The sequence below is a fragment of the Typopeltis vanoorti genome, chromosome 15 (assembly GCF_054136105.1).
Source record: "Typopeltis vanoorti isolate ZY-2024b chromosome 15, IOZ_Tvanoo_1.0, whole genome shotgun sequence".
Classification (NCBI taxonomy): Eukaryota; Metazoa; Arthropoda; class Arachnida; order Uropygi; family Thelyphonidae; genus Typopeltis; species Typopeltis vanoorti.
In genome coordinates this window covers 36004553-36024120 of record NC_143563.1, presented here as the reverse complement: position 1 = coordinate 36024120, position 19568 = coordinate 36004553, and the positions used below count along the sequence as shown (strand labels likewise).

At 36.0% G+C, this 19568-nt stretch overlaps 1 protein-coding gene across 1 annotated transcript in view; it reads left to right on the top strand.

The window, feature by feature from the left end:
* The window catches only part of LOC150098620 (uncharacterized), a 29501-nt gene extending 18801 nt beyond the window's left edge, over nucleotides 1–10700 (top strand). Inside the window, exons 12-21 of the mRNA XM_090405290.1 lie at nucleotides 2438–2598; nucleotides 3203–3283; nucleotides 3475–3654; nucleotides 4135–4207; nucleotides 5433–5630; nucleotides 5751–5924; nucleotides 6044–6222; nucleotides 6311–6488; nucleotides 10230–10432; nucleotides 10539–10700. Of these exons, the coding sequence (XP_090261416.1) occupies nucleotides 2438–2598; nucleotides 3203–3283; nucleotides 3475–3654; nucleotides 4135–4207; nucleotides 5433–5630; nucleotides 5751–5924; nucleotides 6044–6222; nucleotides 6311–6488; nucleotides 10230–10432; nucleotides 10539–10700 (1589 nt within the window). The remainder of the gene's footprint in view (nucleotides 1–2437; nucleotides 2599–3202; nucleotides 3284–3474; nucleotides 3655–4134; nucleotides 4208–5432; nucleotides 5631–5750; nucleotides 5925–6043; nucleotides 6223–6310; nucleotides 6489–10229; nucleotides 10433–10538) is intronic.
* Nucleotides 10701–19568: the final 8868 nt, after the last annotated feature.

Sequence of the window (19568 nt, the reverse complement as noted above, 5' to 3'; positions counted from 1 at the left end):
TGTTAACATTTATGTTACATGTATATTTATGTGATTTATTATTATTATTATTATTAATTGGTAGTTATTACAATATTATATTCTATATTGAAATGATGTTGAACTCACCATCGAAAGAAATAATCAATGATCAAAAGAACAATTTAGATTCTTACGAACTGATTTCTTGGGAGAAAAAAAAAGAAATTGATGCTGATCTCATAGATGACGAAAAATGCGTATTACTGGAGTTACAATTACGTCATAGACGACATAAGTATCGGTTGTACCGCATGAAACGTTGCTACCTAGAAATAAAGTGGTATCAACGACTTGTAGAAGATTTGGATTCAAGGAACGGGCTGAAAGTAATGTGCAATTTTTTTAACCCGAAACTATGCAAATCTGAAAGAGAGTAAACCAGTAAAAAAAAAAACAACGTTAAATTCAGATAGTGCATTTAATGGTCTTTATATATTTATGGGTGAAATTAGAAACATGGAAGCAAAGAGGGAGTGTAGAATGCATTCGAAGACCAATGTGAAATTAATCCTGTCTAGAAAGGACATAATGTTTTGTCTTTATTATTAATAATAAAGAGAGAGAGAGAGAGAGAGAGAGAGAGAGAGAGAGAGAGATGGATGTGCTTCTAGAATATGCCAATGTATAAAGTTGGATTCCCTTCTTACACTTATAGTTTTTTTTTTTTACTTGAATTATAATAAAATTAAAAGTAAAAGGCCTGTGTAGTTCAATGGAAATGCCGTTTACTTCTTTAGCGCTGGGTCGCCCGAAGAAAGATCTTAGTCCAGTTCTAGTCGTCGACTGGAGGACTTTTTCTAAGTCTTTCTTCAACCGATTCCTTAGTTAGTCGATCTCTGGCATGGGCAAGCGAGTTTTTACTCCCAGAAACCCCATAAAATAACATATCGCGTTAAGGTTAGGATCATGAGATGGCGACATTTCTTAGTCATCTCTTCATCGGATGCCGCTAAATTAGTGATAGTCTTGGACCAGCTATCTTTGATTGACTATTATTAGCTGATTTTGATTTTTAAAAAAAAAAAAAAAATTAAAACTTTGGAAAATGTTATTAATACAAAAAATTAAAGCCAATTATGTTAATCAAATAAGAAACCATAAGAACTTCAATGAATATTTTTCAGTTGTCCATATTTCAATGGTTTCGTTGAAAAGTAAAGTTCGGATCCGCCATTGGGTAGAAATAATAGGATTACATACAACATGAGAATAAACTTTATTTTCATGGACCTGTAAATACGAGTAAGATCAGTTACAACATCACAGTCGGCATATCGAACTATTTTATGAGCTGCTTTAACAAGCGGTATTTTTTTGCGATGAATATTTTTTGACAACGTTTTATAGTAAATATTTCACTAAACAGTTGCCAATGGAGTTGTTTCGTATGCTTTTAGAAAGACTAATTTATGTTGTTTGATTAGTGACTCTTGCATCCCATGAAAACACACAAGCACGTGCCACGTGGATAAAATAGCGAAGTATTTATGTGTAAAGTCATAAATAAAATGATGTATTATATTCATAAATAGCGAGGTGCTTTCATAAGTATTGTTATTAAGGTAGTAGCTAAGTTATGATTTTTTTGAATCTTGGATTACATTTACGAGTGCATTAACTCTATTTAGTCTTTCTCACATTAGATAAAGTAGTATTATTTTTATCGCGTATTTAAAGTGGAAGATCGCAATAATATTACGACTTTTTTTATCTGGTCTCTGCAAAGAAAAGAACCCTAACATATTTGGGCATAATTCAACAATGAAGGTCCCATTTCCCCTTTATGGTCAAGCAATTTCCTTGCTTACTTAGTTGAATACTTAAGACTTAGTATGCGTGTTTTGATTACTATATTTTAAGCTATTTTCCCCATACCATAAAACTTCCTTGTAATTTATTCTTAATCCTATAACCAGGAAGTTCTTACGTAGGTCTTTGCAGTAATTACCTGATACTGTAGAACGACTACATAGTACGTTCTTTAGATTTATGATAGTAAAAGTAATATTTAAATTATTTAGGCTGAATGAATAACATTAACTTAATATTTCATACTTTGAAAATAAAAGGACCCTTTACTAATTTTTTGCTGCCTGGGCTTGGGGCATGCCTTTGACCATGCAATGGGTTAACATTGGATTCAAATGACGGCTCTTTTCAAAAGACTTTTTTTATCCTTTAAAGTTCTGGTTGTGTAGATTTTATCTGGATTACTATGTTCAAATTATGAATATAATTGTCTTATAATACTGAGCATATCGACTGTTTAAATCGTAATGAAATAGAGAGAGAGAGAGAGAGAGAGAGAGAGAGAGAGAGAGATTCACTTTCTTTTATATCCATTTAGCTTTTATAAACATTTTTAAGAAAGCCTACAACACAGCACCCATTAGCTGAATGTTTTTCGTTCTTGTAGTGGGACTATTTACCCGACTTTTAGCAAGGATCTATCGTTGGTCTGGGAAACACAGCTGGAGGAGGAATCCCTCAGTATTTCACGGCGAAGGAAGAATATACATCGATTACAACCACGAGATGATACTGAAGAGCAATCCATTGTCTTATGCGCGTATACAGGTAGGAGAACATTTCCCCATAACTATTTCTTCACAGAGATGTAGCTTACAATCAAGAGAATTTTGGCAGTTGTGCTAAAACGTATTTACATTTTCTTAATATGGTTAAAATTAATTGTACTCAGTACCATATTGAACAATATGCGGACATAAACATTAACTTATAAAATTAATAATCAAACAATTTCTTCCATAATTTTAAATCTTTTGCAGCTGTTTTAAATTCTTTTTAACGATCTTCTCCTTCGCTATTAATAATAATTTAATTTTTGAAATTTAAGTTAATTTATTAGCCTTTTCATTTTTCAAGTTTCTACTTAAATTGATAATCGTATTATATATTTTTTTTGTTTTTTCATTAATTGATTATACGTAATTAAATCTATTAATTAACTAATTCATTTAAAACCGTTTGTAAGGGTCCTATTAAGTCAATAAATTTACTAACTGTTTTGGGAAATCGGAAAATGTGTGTAGATGCTAAATTAAACAAATTCAGAACAATTGCACATCTTTAAATTTAGATAAAATAGCGATAATATAAAGAAATTAAATCGATTACAAAACATGAATTTATTGGGATAAAAATTCTTTGATTGTTTCAGGTTTATGTGGTTAGAAAACACAGCTGTGATTCCCAAGATATCACCGAGTTTTGTTCTCCATCTCCCCACGTTTGCGCAAAAGTATGTCTCCCAACTATACCTATAACAAGTAGAAAATATACGTATACTATATTTTACATCATATAGTTTAAAATCTATTTTGTTCCATAATATTCCGTGATGGTTTTTATGTCAAAAATATATTTTTAATAAGTTTGCTGTTATTACTAATGCAATAATGTGTGATTTTTTTTATGTCCATTTCCTTTCAGGTACGCCATCTACTGGAGACCGAATTGGAGGCCATCCGAGACAATTGGTATAAACGCGTATCGTTTCGATTATGCGTTCCTTGTCCCTGCGACAAAGCTTGCGAAGTCCATAATACCACCCGATGCCAAGAGAACTCTTGCCTTCATTTTTTACCCCTGAATGACTGCCTAACACGAAAGGTAAGATCTCTTACTTAATCCACGCACGATTTCTTTTAACCTACATTGCTGTGTTCGATGTTCTCTTTTGCTTGTTCTCCGCTAGAATATTAATAACTATAAATCAGAACTAATAGCAGTAAGATTTCTCGTGAATCCTTGACCAGATGGAAAGTTTTAGTTAATTATTCAAATCGACAGTCATTAAGGCTTGAAAATCAGCATAAGTAATAGTTGAAATAACATTGAAATATGCTTTAATTCCTTGTGAAAAGGTGGCGCTAACATCGTTCATATTAATTTATGGACAGAAAATTTCGTCGACTGCTTTTGCAAAGTAAAAGATATTTATTTATGAATATTTCTTTATCTTGAAATTAAAATTAAAAATAGAATATGCATTGTATATAGACATTTTCCATTGTATTTTAATATTCTGTCATTTTTACGAAGTGTTTAATTTCTGTTTTTATTGTCCTATATTTAATTGACGGTTTTTAGGTTGTTGAATGCGACTATCGCCGAGTGAAGACCGAGTTTGCCCAGAAACAGTTCTCAGATGCGCCACCTGACGGTAAGTAGGAAATGCTGCATTTGAAATAAACATTCAGCAGTTTATTATTATATGCTAAACTCGTACTGTCGCAGCGATAAATTAGCACAATTTGCCATTAGCTTTTATTAAATGTTATTAATTCCAACTGTGCGAGGAGATCGTTTCTTTATGTAATGAGGTGTTGAATTTTTTTTTTTTTTTTGTCCAGTTACTGTTCTGTTTGCTAGGTATTAAATATCCTTTACAAAATAAAACTATGTCCCTCACGTATTAGTAAAAATATTCAAGAATTGCTGTAAGGGTTTAACGTGCCATGATCAACCAAGTCTCAAACTTTGCTGATGTTTTTTAAATCCCAAACGGTTATTTTAGAGTGTAGTTTGTTAGATTTGATATGAGCACCAGTTGCGGTTAATTCTTTATTATGAAAAAAAAAAAAAAAATTACGGTTGTTAATGCCGAAAATATTTATAAACTAGAATTGATATAAAACAATAATTTTTATGTCCTGTTGAGCTTTCTTTGAAACACCTTTTTCTTTCTTTCTTGCATTGCAGAATTCGAATCTATGGCTCTAACAGGTAAATACACCCCTGCTTCTGTTTCCTTTCTCACTGCACAGAGCAGTAGCTTTAGTGCATGTTTCCCCGGCATGCTTACGATCAACTAATAGGTCGTGCTTAGTGGGGAAAATTGTGAACTAGCCTGATACGATAGTTCCTGGAACTCTATTGGTATTAAAGCACAAAGCATGATATTGCAGAATAACAATTGACATGTTATGTCTCTAAGGTTCTCTAGTCCAGGACACGCCATTTTCTCAAAGCAGCACACTTCTACTATGTGAACAAAAATATTGAATCACTCGACCATTCATATGAGAAGCCAATAAGCCTATGACATGAGTACACCATTAAAATCCGATAAAATATTCACTGGAATAATGGATGCAATTACATATTCACCAAGAGAGTTTGAATATGGTGATATCGTAGGAACACTTCCATAAGCATGGTGGAAATGTATTATTATATTTATAGAAAGATAGTGTACAATGAATACGATCTTTCCACACCGTAACCCTTTGCCTTGTGGTAGTAATGTACTTCTAACAGTAGATCTTGCATTAGAGTTAGGCAGATGTAGTAGTAGTGTAGTGTGTGTGTGTGTGTGTGTGTGTGTGTGTAATACTGTAAGTCGTTGTCGCTCGAGCCATATTTGATACTCGTTTCTTATTTCATAGCGTGTTCCGAGCCTCAACCTCACTCCGCCAAGCTTCGTTGGACGGAGGAGTATCCTCTTATGCCCGCCGGCGAGGTCAAGTCTTGTTGGTCCCATTACAACAGTGGGAGGGACGAACCCCAGTGGCTAAGAGGGGCTGCTAAGATGCTAACGTCGGCGAATACCGGTCGGGATTGGATTGCATTAGCAAAAAGATTAGGTAAGTGCTTTAATTCCATCGACGAAGTTCGGACACACTTGTTAAACGGTGTGTGTGTGTGTGTGTGTGAACAAGGTAGTGGTAAATGCGAATAGTCATTTATTTTCTCTATTTTGGTAGGTTACAGCGAGAGAGAGATCGGCAGGTTTGAGGATGAACTCTATCCCGGAGCGTTACTCCTTCACGACTGGTTGGAGAGCAATGGGCGCACGCGTTACTGTATTGATCTACTCTCTTCGTGTCTTGAGCAGATGGGAAGGCAGGATGTCTCGGAGAGGATTCTTGCCGAAGTAGGTGAGTTCACGGAGTCACATATTAAACCTTTTTAAAGAATTATAATTCTTCCTAGCTTTCTCTGTGCGTAGTCATGCTAGTAACTCCATTTTTTTTCTTTTCTTTTTTTTTTCACGAAGGACCCGAACTTCCAGCTCCGCCCGTCTTCATCAGCTATCAGTGGGACGCCCAAGAATCGGTTCTCAGTCTCCGTAAAAGGCTGGAATTGGCTGGATTTCCTTGTTGGATGGATGTCGGTCAGATGGGAGGTGGAGATCCCCTTTACGGTAGAATTTACGAAGGAATTAGCAAAGCAAAGGTAAGCGCATTTCTGACAGGGTCACAGATACAATTCGGCTTTATTTTCCAGTCATTTACACACTGACTTTCTTTCTTTTATCGCACAGGTGGTGCTCTGCTGTCTTACCCCACGATATGCTGTTTCTCCGACGTGCTCAAGAGAAGCTAGTTTGGCTGATGTGCTACGGAAACCAATAGTGCCTGTGATGTTGGAACCAACTCCTTGGCCTCCCCCTGGTGCTCTAGCTATTATCTTAAGTCCATTGGTGTATGTGGATCTGTGTGGTGAGTTGCTTTTTATGATAAAAACGTCTTTGTTTATGTCTGAAGGTGTCCCATGACTTTTAGCAGGATAGTGTGAGTTCCACGTTTCTTATCGCTTCATGAGATGAGGAACGCAGATCCTGTTGTTGTTGTTGGTGGTGGTGGTGGGCATTGTTTTGATGTTAATGACATTAACTCACAATACGTAAAAATTATCTTCTGTAGAGGATAATTTTGTGGTTATGGTTCCAATGCACATATTATGTTAATTTTCTTCTGTAGAGGATAATTTTGTGGTTATGGTTCCAATGCACATATTATGTTAATTTTCTTTTGTAGTTCCCTTGTTAGTGAATCTCAAGCGCCGTTGCCAGAAAGTTTTTTTTTTTTTTAATTTCTACCGTGAAATTTGGTTTTTCATTCCATTAACTCGAGAAAATAAGACAGTAATACGCTCAATGGACAAAACATTAGAGATAGGGGTGATGGGAAGTTGACACTGGTATCCCCCCCCTACGCATAGTGAACGTACCTATACCCAGTGGTGAGCTATAAGGGGCTCGCGCGAGCCCTTTGTTAAATTTTTCTCAAATTTGCGAGCCCCTTGTTCGTCTTGTTTAAGAATCTTGTAGAACTAGAAAATAGCACCGTGGAATGTATACATGCTGCTATAATTGCTACTTTAAATTCATATGGATTTTCTGATAACTATATAAAAATTCATCTCATTGCATTTTGTTCTGATGGAGCCAGTGTAATGTTAGGAAACAAATTCAGGTGTTGCAATCAAACTTCTACAAAAATTTCCCAACGTTGTGATTTGGCATTATGTAGCTCATCGTTTACAATTAGCATTAGACGATTCGATAAAAAACATTAAAGAAATAAATCATTTTAAAATATTCATGGATAAATTATATGCTTTTCATCATCAATCACCAAAAAATCAACGAGAATTAAATACAATAGCAAAAGGCCTTGATATTGAAATTTTAAAGATAGGCCGTGTGTTTGGACCACGATGGGCAGCTTGCAGCTTACGAACGGCTCTTACTTTGTGGAGAAAATACCCAGCTTTATGCAAGCATTTTGCACCGAATGATAAATATAAAGGCTTTTTAAACCGACTTCTCAATTTGGAATTTTTAAAAGATCTAGCATTAATGATTGATATCCTACAGGAATTATCATATCTCTCAGAAGCTCTACAAAGTCGCGAAATAAGTATAAGGACTAAGTTAGCCCCCCCTTTTTTTTTTTGCTCGATGATGCGAGCCCTTTGTTAAAATTTCCATAGCTCACCACTGCCCATACCTAACTTAGACGGTAAACGGGCAGGCATTGTGGCTTCCCAACAGTATATCGCAATCGACGAACATGGGTAAATATCGCGATCTTAGCAACTTTGATCATGGACGTATTATTGGCGCAAGACAGATGGGTCATTCTATTGCCCAAGTGGTAAGAACACTAGGGTTCTGTAGGGCGACCGTATCCAGGGTCTACCGCAAGTCTACCATCAAGCATCAAACTTGCCCAGCGAGCAAGTTGTGACTGACCACATGTAATTGATGACCGGGTCGACGTCGACTGTCTAGGCTCGTACAGTCCAACCGCAGGGCATCTGCGGCACATCCAGTTTCAATGTCGGAGGTCCAAGAATCGTCAGCGAGCAAACGGTACCGTGTACCGGGCCTACCATGGACTAAGGGGATTCGACGCACTAATCGTGTGCCACTGTTGATAGCTCGTAATCGGGGCATTGCGTCTCGCCTGGTGTCGGGAGCATCAAAACTGAACCTCTGAAGAGTGGATCAGAGTCGTGTGGCCTGATGAATTCCGTTGTCAGTTGTACCGAGCTGAAGGGAAGGTGCGGGTGTGGCTTGACAGCATGAAGCTATAGTCCCGTCGTGCCTGGTCTACTCTGTTCAAGGAGGTGGTGGCTCTGTGATGGTTTGGGGAGCTTGCAGCGTTTCTTAATATATCTGGCGAGGTGCTTAAACGCTGCAAGCTACCAGAATGTGCAGCCTGATTACCTACACACTTTCAAGGCCATCACGCATCCTGCAGCATATGGTCTGATTCAGCAGGACGATGCGCCATCCCACCCAGGCATATTTCAAAGAACACTGGTCTGAGTTTGGGACCATTCAGTGGTCCCCGAAGGTCCGATTCAAATGCTATCGGATCTCTCGTATGCCTTTAGCGAGACATCAGATCCATATATCCGGGATCGAGGTGTTAGGTTCAGTTGTGAAGAATGCTGCAGCAGGCATGGCTGGAATTACGCATCTGGTGGAGTCAATGCCTCGGAAAGTGCAGGCTGTTATTCAGGGATAGACGAGGAACGACACGCTATTGGGTAGGTATATCTAATATTCTGTCCATTGAGTGTATATAGTATTAGGGACAATGAGATGGCCACAATTATTAGTGATACTCTCTTCTCCAGATGACAGTTGAAATCATTGATAGTGTTGGGCCAGCTATCTGAGATTGAATAATGGTGGAGATTAGAACTTCCTCCAGTTTCTAAAAGCGAATATTACATGAATTTCGAAATGAAGTGGGTAACACTGGATTCCATTTGTATCTTAGAAGATGGGCTTCTGCAATATTCACATTACTCAGGAAATTCATATGTAGGAAATGTAAATATCTCTGATTTATTCCTACTCCCTCACAGTTATCTTGGGAACCTCCATATAAATTCACATCACTGATTGAGAAATCAGAAACCTTCATGCAGATGTACCCAAACTTCACTTACATGGCGTATATGCAAAATACTTGATCACGTGGGTCACCACGTTTTCTAGGCAACTATTTAAGAATGCTGCTTGTCAGTAATCGTCAATTGTGTTGATCACAACGGGGAAAACAAAGAATTTTTCGGAATTCGATAAAGGGTTTATTGTGGGCGTCTGTTTGGCTGGAACTACGATTTTGAAAACAGCAGACTTGACTGGTTTCTCAAAAGGTGAGATATGCCGGGGTGTTTAATCAGTGGAAAAATAACCTACATTGCTTGTCTAGGAGGTATAACCGTGGTCTTATGACAGTCTGTCAGGAACGAGATCGCTGTCATCTGAGAAGGTTTCTAAGGACAAACAGAACTTCCTGGATGCAGCAATTGACTGAAGCATTTAATGAAGGCTGTTCACGATCCATAGCTCACCAAACTATGCGCAGGAAATTGAAGAAGATCGGTATTGGCAGTCGCATCCCTAAGGTCCAACACAGTATTAAAAGTTTCCAATTCAGTGGCGGGTATGTGTAGAAGGCTATTGATATTCTTCCTGCACATGACGTTAGCATCAAAATTATCATAGAAATGATTACTCTCATAAAAGAGCATTATCTGATTGGGTACAGACTTCCACCGCCATTTCCTATATTTTATATTATTTGATTGTTGAATTTTACAATGAATTATCGTTCTGTTAACGATTCTAGTGACAAACAAAGGTGGCGCTGGACCCATAGTTGAAATACTGGTTAGATATAGGAGACAATAATAACATAATACAATAGGCATTATTTATCATTTTGGATATTTGTCATTCACGATTAATGCTAACCAAGTGAAACGGTAGGCTTTATAATGGTAATTATAAATGCTTTGAAATTTTATCACTTAATGTTTAGAGTTGGCCTATTTTCTTTCATTTTTTTTCTCCTTTTTTTTCTTTCTTTCATTATTTCTACCTCCTTTCCCTAATTAATTTCACACCGACAGAAGTGTTGTTGTTATTTCTTTAGGAATCGGAGGCCACGGAGGTTGTGGCAAGCAAGCTGATTGGGAAAGCAGATTCCAGGAGATTGTGGATCGTGTTTCCCATTATATCTCTCCTGCGTTCACCGCTGCACAGATGTCTCCCCAATCGGTAGGTGGAATGATTTTGCCCACCGCACAGCCAAGATTGTCGAATTATGCTAGCGTATCCATCAACACAGACGAAAGGGTAAGTGAACGAGTGGAGGATATGAGATGACCACACTAAGTCTAATACTGAATTTTCTACTTGCTAAACAGGACCACTTTTCATGACCATTTTTTTTTTTTTCTAGACCCATCAAGATGATCCGGTAGGACTTCCAGAGGAGTCTGGAGATGAAGATGACGGTAGCTCTGAAATGGAGGACGGAAGAAGAGCCGTTCCACCGATGGCATGGGGACAACCGGAAGTTCCAAACCGTGTGGTACGCTGCTCTGTTTGTGTGGTTTTATAGACCTTCTTCGAGAGTTCCGCAACTACCATTAGGGTCTTTAGAAATGAACTTTGAAAAAAACGTCATCGGAACCCAACCACGTGTCGTAAAGGGTTATGGACGCAGTTTCGGGTGGTGCGGTACGTTTATAAATATGCACCACGTCTGAAACATTGAAGTGCCGAATTTCGTAAGCAACCAGCGACCCGTGGATCATCGATTTCATAATTGTCTGAATGATGAGAAGTGATCAGTTCAAAAAGTCCTTCCTTTTAAATGCCTCCGTCCTAAGAAAACAAACTTTCCATCCTTGCTGAATAAACGGCATCCGAACGACAGCTGTTTCCATGGCAATAATTACAGATTTCCAACATAAACAATGGATGCGCATATTATGATGGCAACCACAGGCATATTCTTTAACAGTGTTTTTCTTACAACTATGAGTGTATGGTCGCGAAAAACAACACGCTTGGTTTCCATTACAACAATTGTAAAGGGATAAAATTCTTGAAAGGAATTTTTTTAGTGGAACGAATACTGAATTCCGTCCGGTGGCCTCTTTACTTTTTTTTTGTTTTGTTTTGTTTTGTTAATTGGTATTCAAGGACAGTGACGTTCGACATGGCTAAGCGAGAGATATCCAAAGTGGAATCAGCCAACCGTCTACGGTATCGCCTAGGGAGATGTTTTTCATTCTCGGTGGAAGGTGGCCAAGGTTGAAGACCGATGTCGACGACTTCCCCCAAATTGTACCATAATGGCCTACTCGCCTATTACTGGCGGATGAAACCAAACGAACTACTCGTCAATTTTCTGACGTTAGTAAGGAATGTAGGACACACTTCACTCTCTCTCTCTCTCTTTCTATGAGGTTGTTAGTGTGCCGAGAGGCATGGGGGAAGGGGGAGGGGATGGTCCCGAGACTAGGAAGAATTAGAAACGGGAGAACTAGCAACATCGGTCTCCCCCCACCTCGTCTCTTCTTGCATGAGCAAATTCTACATTTTTTCAACTGACTCTAACGCCACCTAGTGTAAAAAATTTGTTCAACCAAAATCCCGTGCGCAGATATATTCTGCAAGCAGATAAAAATAAAGAGATTTTATAAAATAAAATTTTGTTGTTTATTTTACAATTCATGTAATTGTAGGTTGGATAATAACGTAGCATCAATGATCTGTAGAACTGGAATTGTTGCACCATCATTTGGGATGTCAAATGTCAACTAAAAATGCACTAACTGAAACAATAGCGTAATTTTTTCATATATTGTTAACAAAAAATAAAATTTTATTGCTGTAATGAACGTTGTGCTACTCCATAATGAGTAATAAAATCTCCAGAGCGAGACACTGGATGGGGTTTAATGCTTTTAACACATGCTAGCACGATACGCATGAAACCGACAATCAACAAAGAACTGTTGCTTCTCTTTAGTTATTATTCGTACTATTAAATATTGGGTTTATGTTACAACAAGCTTCCGAGTTCCAGCATTTAAATTTATATTTAATTAATAGGACTGTTTAACCAAAGAAGTTTGGTTAAAGCAGTGTCTATCTCCAATAAGTGATGTTAATACGAAAGTGCACAGTTTTAGGAGGTTCTTACTCGTGTGTGTGTGTGTGTGTGTGTGTGTGTGTATAGGAGAATCCTGTGTAGGAAGGGTAACCACCTCTCCATCGGGTCACACGAAGTCCTTGCACTATTGACACCTTATCAACCCCAACATTATGAGAACCGGCGAGCTTCGTGTTTTTTTCTTTCATTCTTGTTATGCTTATTTATTTTTTGAATTATGTTTAGCGTGGTTCAAGGCAGATGATCAGCAGTGCGGACTGATTGATCTCAGACAATTCATGACGGGAATTTAAAAAAAACAAAACAACTTCAAACATAAGTTTAAAGGAATGTGTGGATTTTCTGGATACAGTTTTCTGTTTAGACTCTCCCGGCTGTTTTCCTTGTAAGTTGTGCGTCTTAATACTTCGAGTGCTGTGCTTTCCCTTCTTTGCAGTACGCAGATATCTACATAGCCTCTAAACTTCCCCATAACAAACAGATGTGGGTCATTCCGTAAATCGAGTGTGGCGATAATCACTTCTCTCTGCACTTCTCTCAGATAACAGTTGATCTTTAAAGCTTTCAATATACGCAGGGTAGATGAAGATTGCTTTGATAAACATTCCGATATATTTTAAGGTTAAAACGCAAGAGACTTTCTTGTTGTACTAGAGTTTCCTTCTAATTTATGTTAGTAAAAGTATTATCAACTCTTTAAGCCAGCCTTAGACAATAACGAAGGCACTTTTGTCAAGATATAAATCGATTAATATGTTTTTTTTTTTTTTTTTTTGCAGCGAAATATTATCGTATATTGATTAGTTCGATTTCTCGTCAACAAAGAGAGCTAATGAACGAATTTTTATTTCGAGATGATATCACGTGACCAAAAACTGCTTCTTTTTCGGATTCAAATATCTCCTAATTCCCATGATAATTTCTTTGAATTAAAAATTTTTTTTTCTCGTTCTCACTATTTTCAAAAATATATTCTCAGCTTATGTTGCTTTTAATCAGCCGATTCAGTCTGCTAACAGCATCGTTTGCTATGGCAAATTAAATCATATTAGCTAAAACAACGAAGTACTGTTAAAACGCAGTACCCATGGAAACCAGTAGCCATTTATTAAATTTCTCTCCATAATAATAAAAAAAAAAAAAAAAGGAAATTTACACCGGACAAAACTCTTGCGCCACCTGTTGATGACGGAACGAAGAATTTTACATTTTTCTACTTATAGTTAAAAATAAACAATTAGAAAAAATAGTAATAGACAGTAGTGAACTATCCCATTTAGTCATAAAGAAGAGCAGACTAGTACAGCTGTCGCACGACTGTGAAATAAATAGAGACGAAAATCATGTTTTGTGTGTGTAAGTAATGTACAGCAGATTGTGCCGAAGTTAGGAGTCAATGTACCACTAATTGCTGGTAGTACGTTACAGTTTCTAAACACAAGTTTCTATTTTTCTTTGTCACTTTTAATTCAATTCTTTGTAACGTCACTGGCTTTCCCCCCAAACTACCTTTCCGCTGACTAACCTCTTCCCCCACTTGCTCTGTTTTACCAAGTGTTCTGTTTGGGACACAAAGACCATGTTGATCAACTTCGCTTTCTTCTGACATACAAAGAAACCTTTGGAATGAAGACCGTAGTGGTTTTGCAGGGCATTTGGGTCTCCGTGCTCCACTGACTCATTGTGTAAACGGAATTTTTTTCTTCTTCACTATCTGATGCGTGCAGAACTGTTTACTTTTGATGGAACCAATCACAATACCCCCCCTCCCCCCTTTAAAAGAAAGTATTTCAAAAACTGTTCCCTCCCTGTTAATAACAGTCTGTTCGTGGAGTGACGTTGATTAGTACGTATCAGGTCACGTTTATTCGATGATGCTTGTCGATGTACTCGTAGATCGCATTTTTTACTTTCCTGTTCAAGTCAAAATTACACCCCTGGTAAATCGCATTACTAACTGTGTTAATGGACAATATCATGGGTGTTGAACAGGGTTCATCTTTGGGTAGGATATGAGGAAGGAATCACACATGGTGTCGATGTACTGTAGGTTTTAGAAATCGTGTGTGCAGTTGATAAAAAGAAAAAAAAAAGGAAGAATACAAGTACTCTACAGAACAGGCTTTCTCTTTCATACAAGTTATCATAGTTTTTATAAAAGAAAACTCAAAAAAAAAAATTTCGATCAAAGTTGGACACCTAAGATCGCACAAACAATAGGGATGGATCAGTGTTGGATTAGTTTTAATTAAAATATAGATAAAATTTAAATAAAAAGATTTAATTCGTATTTACTGAAACAAAAATACACGATATGAAAGATACATAAATAGAATAAAACCAGAAAAAAACCAAAAAGTTCTGTATATTTAGTGAAAAGATAAATATAAACATCCGATCTAAATTCATCTTTTGAGGGAAAGAGCAAAGACCGGTGACATTAAAAAGAAATACTGGTTTCGTGAGGGGATGTCACCTTTAGGAAGAAACCCACGCATAATGGGGAAAAAAAGGAAATGTGTTTGGGAATCCGTTTTGCCTTCATTTGCCTATCAAAAGATATGGAAATTGTGCAGTGGATGAATCGCTACGTTGGGCTATTTATATAACAATAACATACAAAAGGAAGATGACGCAAAGATTGGAAAGAGAGATTGTAAATTCATCGTTTTTCGTTCCTCTTCCCAGCAAACACTGATAGAGAAAGACCAATAAAACAAAAAATTTAAAAAAAATTCAAAGATCTGCACTGGAATGTCGTATTTTGCCCGAGCTGCTTCTTGACATCGTAATTTTGGGATCCATTACTTATTAAAAAATCAATTAACAATACAAGCTGTTAATCAGTTACATTTTTATTTAATAGCTCACGCTAGCCTTAGGAATGAAAGAATAACAGCGATAAAATCTCTATCGGGAGCTTGATCTGTCAAGTGGTACTTACACAAGTCAAAGCAAAGGTGACGCAAGGCAGAGATTATGGATAATATATGACTTGCGCCACCTATCGCAAAATAACGTAATACCTTTTATCTACGTAAATGTTTTTTGCGTAGTAAATGTCATTTCTTTCTTTAAGGCAAAGGTTTCTAAAAACATGAAAGTTAACGAGGCTCGATAAAGTTTATTTTTTACTTTTTTTAAATTTCAAATTTTCATTTATCGAGGTTCGGTTTTGAGTTTCAAATTTTAATTTTTAAGTGGATTTTTAAATTTTAATTGTTTTCATTTTTAAGGGATTTTTAGATTTTTTTAAATGTTAAGATTAACATTTTTAATTTTTTTAAATGTTGATTTTAAAAGTTTTAATTTTTAACACGTTAATTTAAACATTAATTTTAAAATTTGGAAACATTTTTAATTTTAAAATAAAAAAAATTGATTTTTAAAATTGTTGTTTAAAATGTTTACTTTCAAAACTTCATTTTTTTTAGAATTTTAATTTTAGAATTTTAAAACTTTTAATTTAAAAATTAAACAGATTAATCTAAAAATGTAAAAATTGTATTTAAAGATGTAAAAACGTTTCATTTAAAAATAAAAAATAAAGTAAAAATGCAAAACTTTCTTTATTTAAATTTAAAAAATATTTAAAAAATTAAAAATCATTTAAAAATTAAAAAAATATATAATTTAAAAATTTCCAAAAATAATTTTGAATTTAAAATTTTTTAATGCAAACGTTTTTCAGTTTCAATGTTTCATTTTTCAATTCAATTTCAATTTTTTATTTTAAATATATTTTTCAATTTTTCACTTGTTACATCAATGCTCTTCTAGAATAGCAATTTCTTTATCTTTACTATTTTGGATGATTGGTCATGAGACTCATTGGAATTTACAGTTCCAATCACCCTCACGTTATTTCCTTATAAAGATTAAAGATTAAATACATAGTGACTGATGCAGAAGTGGTTGTTCAACTAATGAGCAGCCATTTTGCTAAAAGCTATCAACCTGGTGCATGCAGCATTGAACTCACTGCTACCTTTTCATCATATGAGGAACTCATGTGGATCAAGAGGAATTGCTAGAGCTGTTGCACAAACAGAACACGAATTCTGCAATAAGAACTGGGATATCAGCATGGATGTTAAAACAGTTTTCACTTGAACTGGCTATTCCCTTGACCAGGTTATGTAATTTGAGTCTCAGAACAGGGAAGATTCCACAGGAGTGGAAAGAATGTGTGGTAATCCCATTGCACAAGGGTGGCGTAAAGAGTGACGTATCCAACTATCGACCAATTAGTATCTCAGGAGTGGTGGTGAAGATTTTGGAAAAATTGATTACGGCTCGCATTCAGAAATGAGTTGACAGTAAATCTGTACTTTGCGATGAGCAACATGGGTTTACTAAGGCAATGTTATGTTTTATCAACTTGCTCACATTCTATAACAATGTTACCATTGAACTAGACAAGGGGATTGGATACACCATGATACTTTGAATTTTGGTAAGGTGTTTGACAAAATACAGCATGAAAGACTGTTGCATAAATTGGAAAATATGGGATTGCACTATAAACTATTGAGGATGTATAAGATGGTGGCTGACTGACGGATATCAAAAAGTGGTATACGCGGGATGTGAATCGGCAAAATTCAAGGTAACCAGTGGTGTGCATCAAGGATCAGTCCTTGGTCCATTGTTATTCAGTCTACATTAATGACATCGGGAAGGACATGCGAAATACAGTTATTTGCTGATGATGCAAAGATAGGTAGGGTAATCAGGAGTGCTACTGATATGCAGTACTTACTTGTAGAATGATTTGAATATACTGGAATCGTGGGCATTGGAAACGATGTTACGAGTAGTTAATATAAAGTCATGCACTTTAGCGTCATTGGATATGTCGTATTATATTGGTGGGATTGTGCTTGAAGAAACAGATGAGGCTAGGGATCTTGGAGTGTTAGTAGATAGGAAGTTGAAGTTCAAGGAACCATGTAGCAAAAGTTGCAAATACAACTCAAAAGATAATTGCGATGCTGAAACAACCTTGACATGTAAGGATAAGGAATTCATTTTGTCTCTTTGCAAGGGCTTGATAAGACCTCACGTGGACTATTGTGCACAGGTCTGGCCTCCTGGTTTCCGTTGTGATTCTGATACATTGGAAAAAGAGTGTTAAAATGATATTAGGAATGTGGAATACTGATTATGAAGACAGATTGAGAATTTGTAGACTGCAGACACTAGCAAACAGGAGAAAGAGGGGTGATATGGTTGAGACTTACAAACTTCTGAAAGGGTCATACAGGATGTCAGCTGATGGAATTTTTCAATTTATGGAGGGAGGGGAAAGGAACGAGAGGGCATCCGTGGAAGTTGAGAATGAATATCGCTAAGAAGTGGGTGAGGGCTAGATTTTCTCTAAGAGGGTGGTGCGTGATTGGAATGGATTGCCTTTGGATATTGTTTGTGCAAGTAGAGTGAATTAATTCAAGAATAAATATGATATCTGGTGTGTGTAGTATGTGGCCTCCCTCGATGAGTTCCTGACTCCGTGGAGGTGTCTCATTATTAATAATAATAATAATAATAATAAATCTATCTAATATAGACTATGACACGATTCATAATTTTTGTAAAGAGGAATTAACTCCGTTGAAGTTGTAATGCATCTTTATTGCAGTAGGAAATTCCAAATATATGAATTGTTACAGACTCTGTTAAACCAATTTTATAATTTAAACGCTTAAGTAAGTAAAAAAAAAAAGAGAGAGAGAGAGAGAAATTTTCTTTATACCGTACTTGTAAATTGTAAAGTCATAGTACACGGAAATGATCTATATATAAGTTAATTAATATTCATTTACGACATACGCACAGTCTAAGCTAAATGCTGTAATTTTTATTTACACTATAATGACGAAAATAAGTGACACAGCACATACAGAAAGGAGCTGTAGAATATTTCTACTTTGAATGTTAAGAAATTGATACGATTCAGCCATAATTTCCTTAATAACGTACGGACTCTACCAGACATCCTTTCAGTTATATTTGATGTAAGCAAAATGGTAGAACAAATATATGAACTATTAAATAAAATTAATATAAGCATTATGATGAAACAAACATTAAATATTAATACAAAAGAAATCGATACAAAACGCTATTCAAATGCAGTTGGCTTTGTATTAATTTATCTTAAATAAGGGCGAATGCTGGTCTTGAAATTCAGGGAGTGATTTAAGAGGAACGATTGAAGTCTGATTAGCGGAATAATGAATTACCGACCATTTAAAACTATATATTTAGAAATTTATGTACATTTAATCATACAAATACAACATTTATTTTACAAATGATATTCTATCTTTTTCAAATTTAGCTACTTGAATACAAATTCTACCTTACAGTTCTTCTTTGTGAACTGGTCAATAACATCGTCATAAAAAGTTGGTTGTAACTTAATTTTCCCAAGCAACACGCACACTTGTAAAGGCTGGCTGAAGCTCACTGGCTACAGCTACTTTGACTGTGTATGGCCTGTGTTTAAGCAACAGAGTGAGACGACGTGAAATGGCTATGCGCGCGCATGAAATCACAGTGTTGCTGCGAGGACCTGTAACTCCTACAACCGAGCAAGCCAAGATAGCTTTGAGTAGACGAGCAAGCATCGGCCTTCGATACACAACGCAAAGCTCAATTATTGCCCAGCATGCTTAAGACGTCTTCTGTCTACAAAAATAAAAGCCTAAACGGAATGCTTATAAATGCATGCATTTATTAACAAATAAATAGTACTTCTTTCTCAATTAATGAGCTTGCGCAGCAAGCATGGAGAATTCGTCCCTGATTTTAAACTGTAGTATTACTGTTGGTTGAAGTCATATTATCTTTTATTAATTCATTTTCAAACTATTTGTTATCTTCATTGATATAATATAATATAAGCCAATATATATAGCAGCCAGTATAATAATTGGCTGCTATCCTACGCTATTATTTACACGCTAAACAGCCAGTCAGTTTCTAAAATCAATATTCGTGTTTCAATACGAAGCTATTTCCACAAGAATAGAAATGTCTGTGAATTCATCAGTTTATTTTTTATTTTTATTTTTTTTTTTTGATTACTTGTCAAAGAAATTCCATCCAATAATAAAATGTATTAAAAGATTTACAATTTAAAAATGAATTTAGGAAATAAAAAGGTATTTTATCTCAACCTATGCGTGTATCTCAACCTAAATGACCTGTAGAACATTTCCAGTTTGAATTGACTGTCTCCAATTACAAACATCCCATCAGTGAAGTGTTTATAGCCTTGGTATGGACAGACGTCCCCAC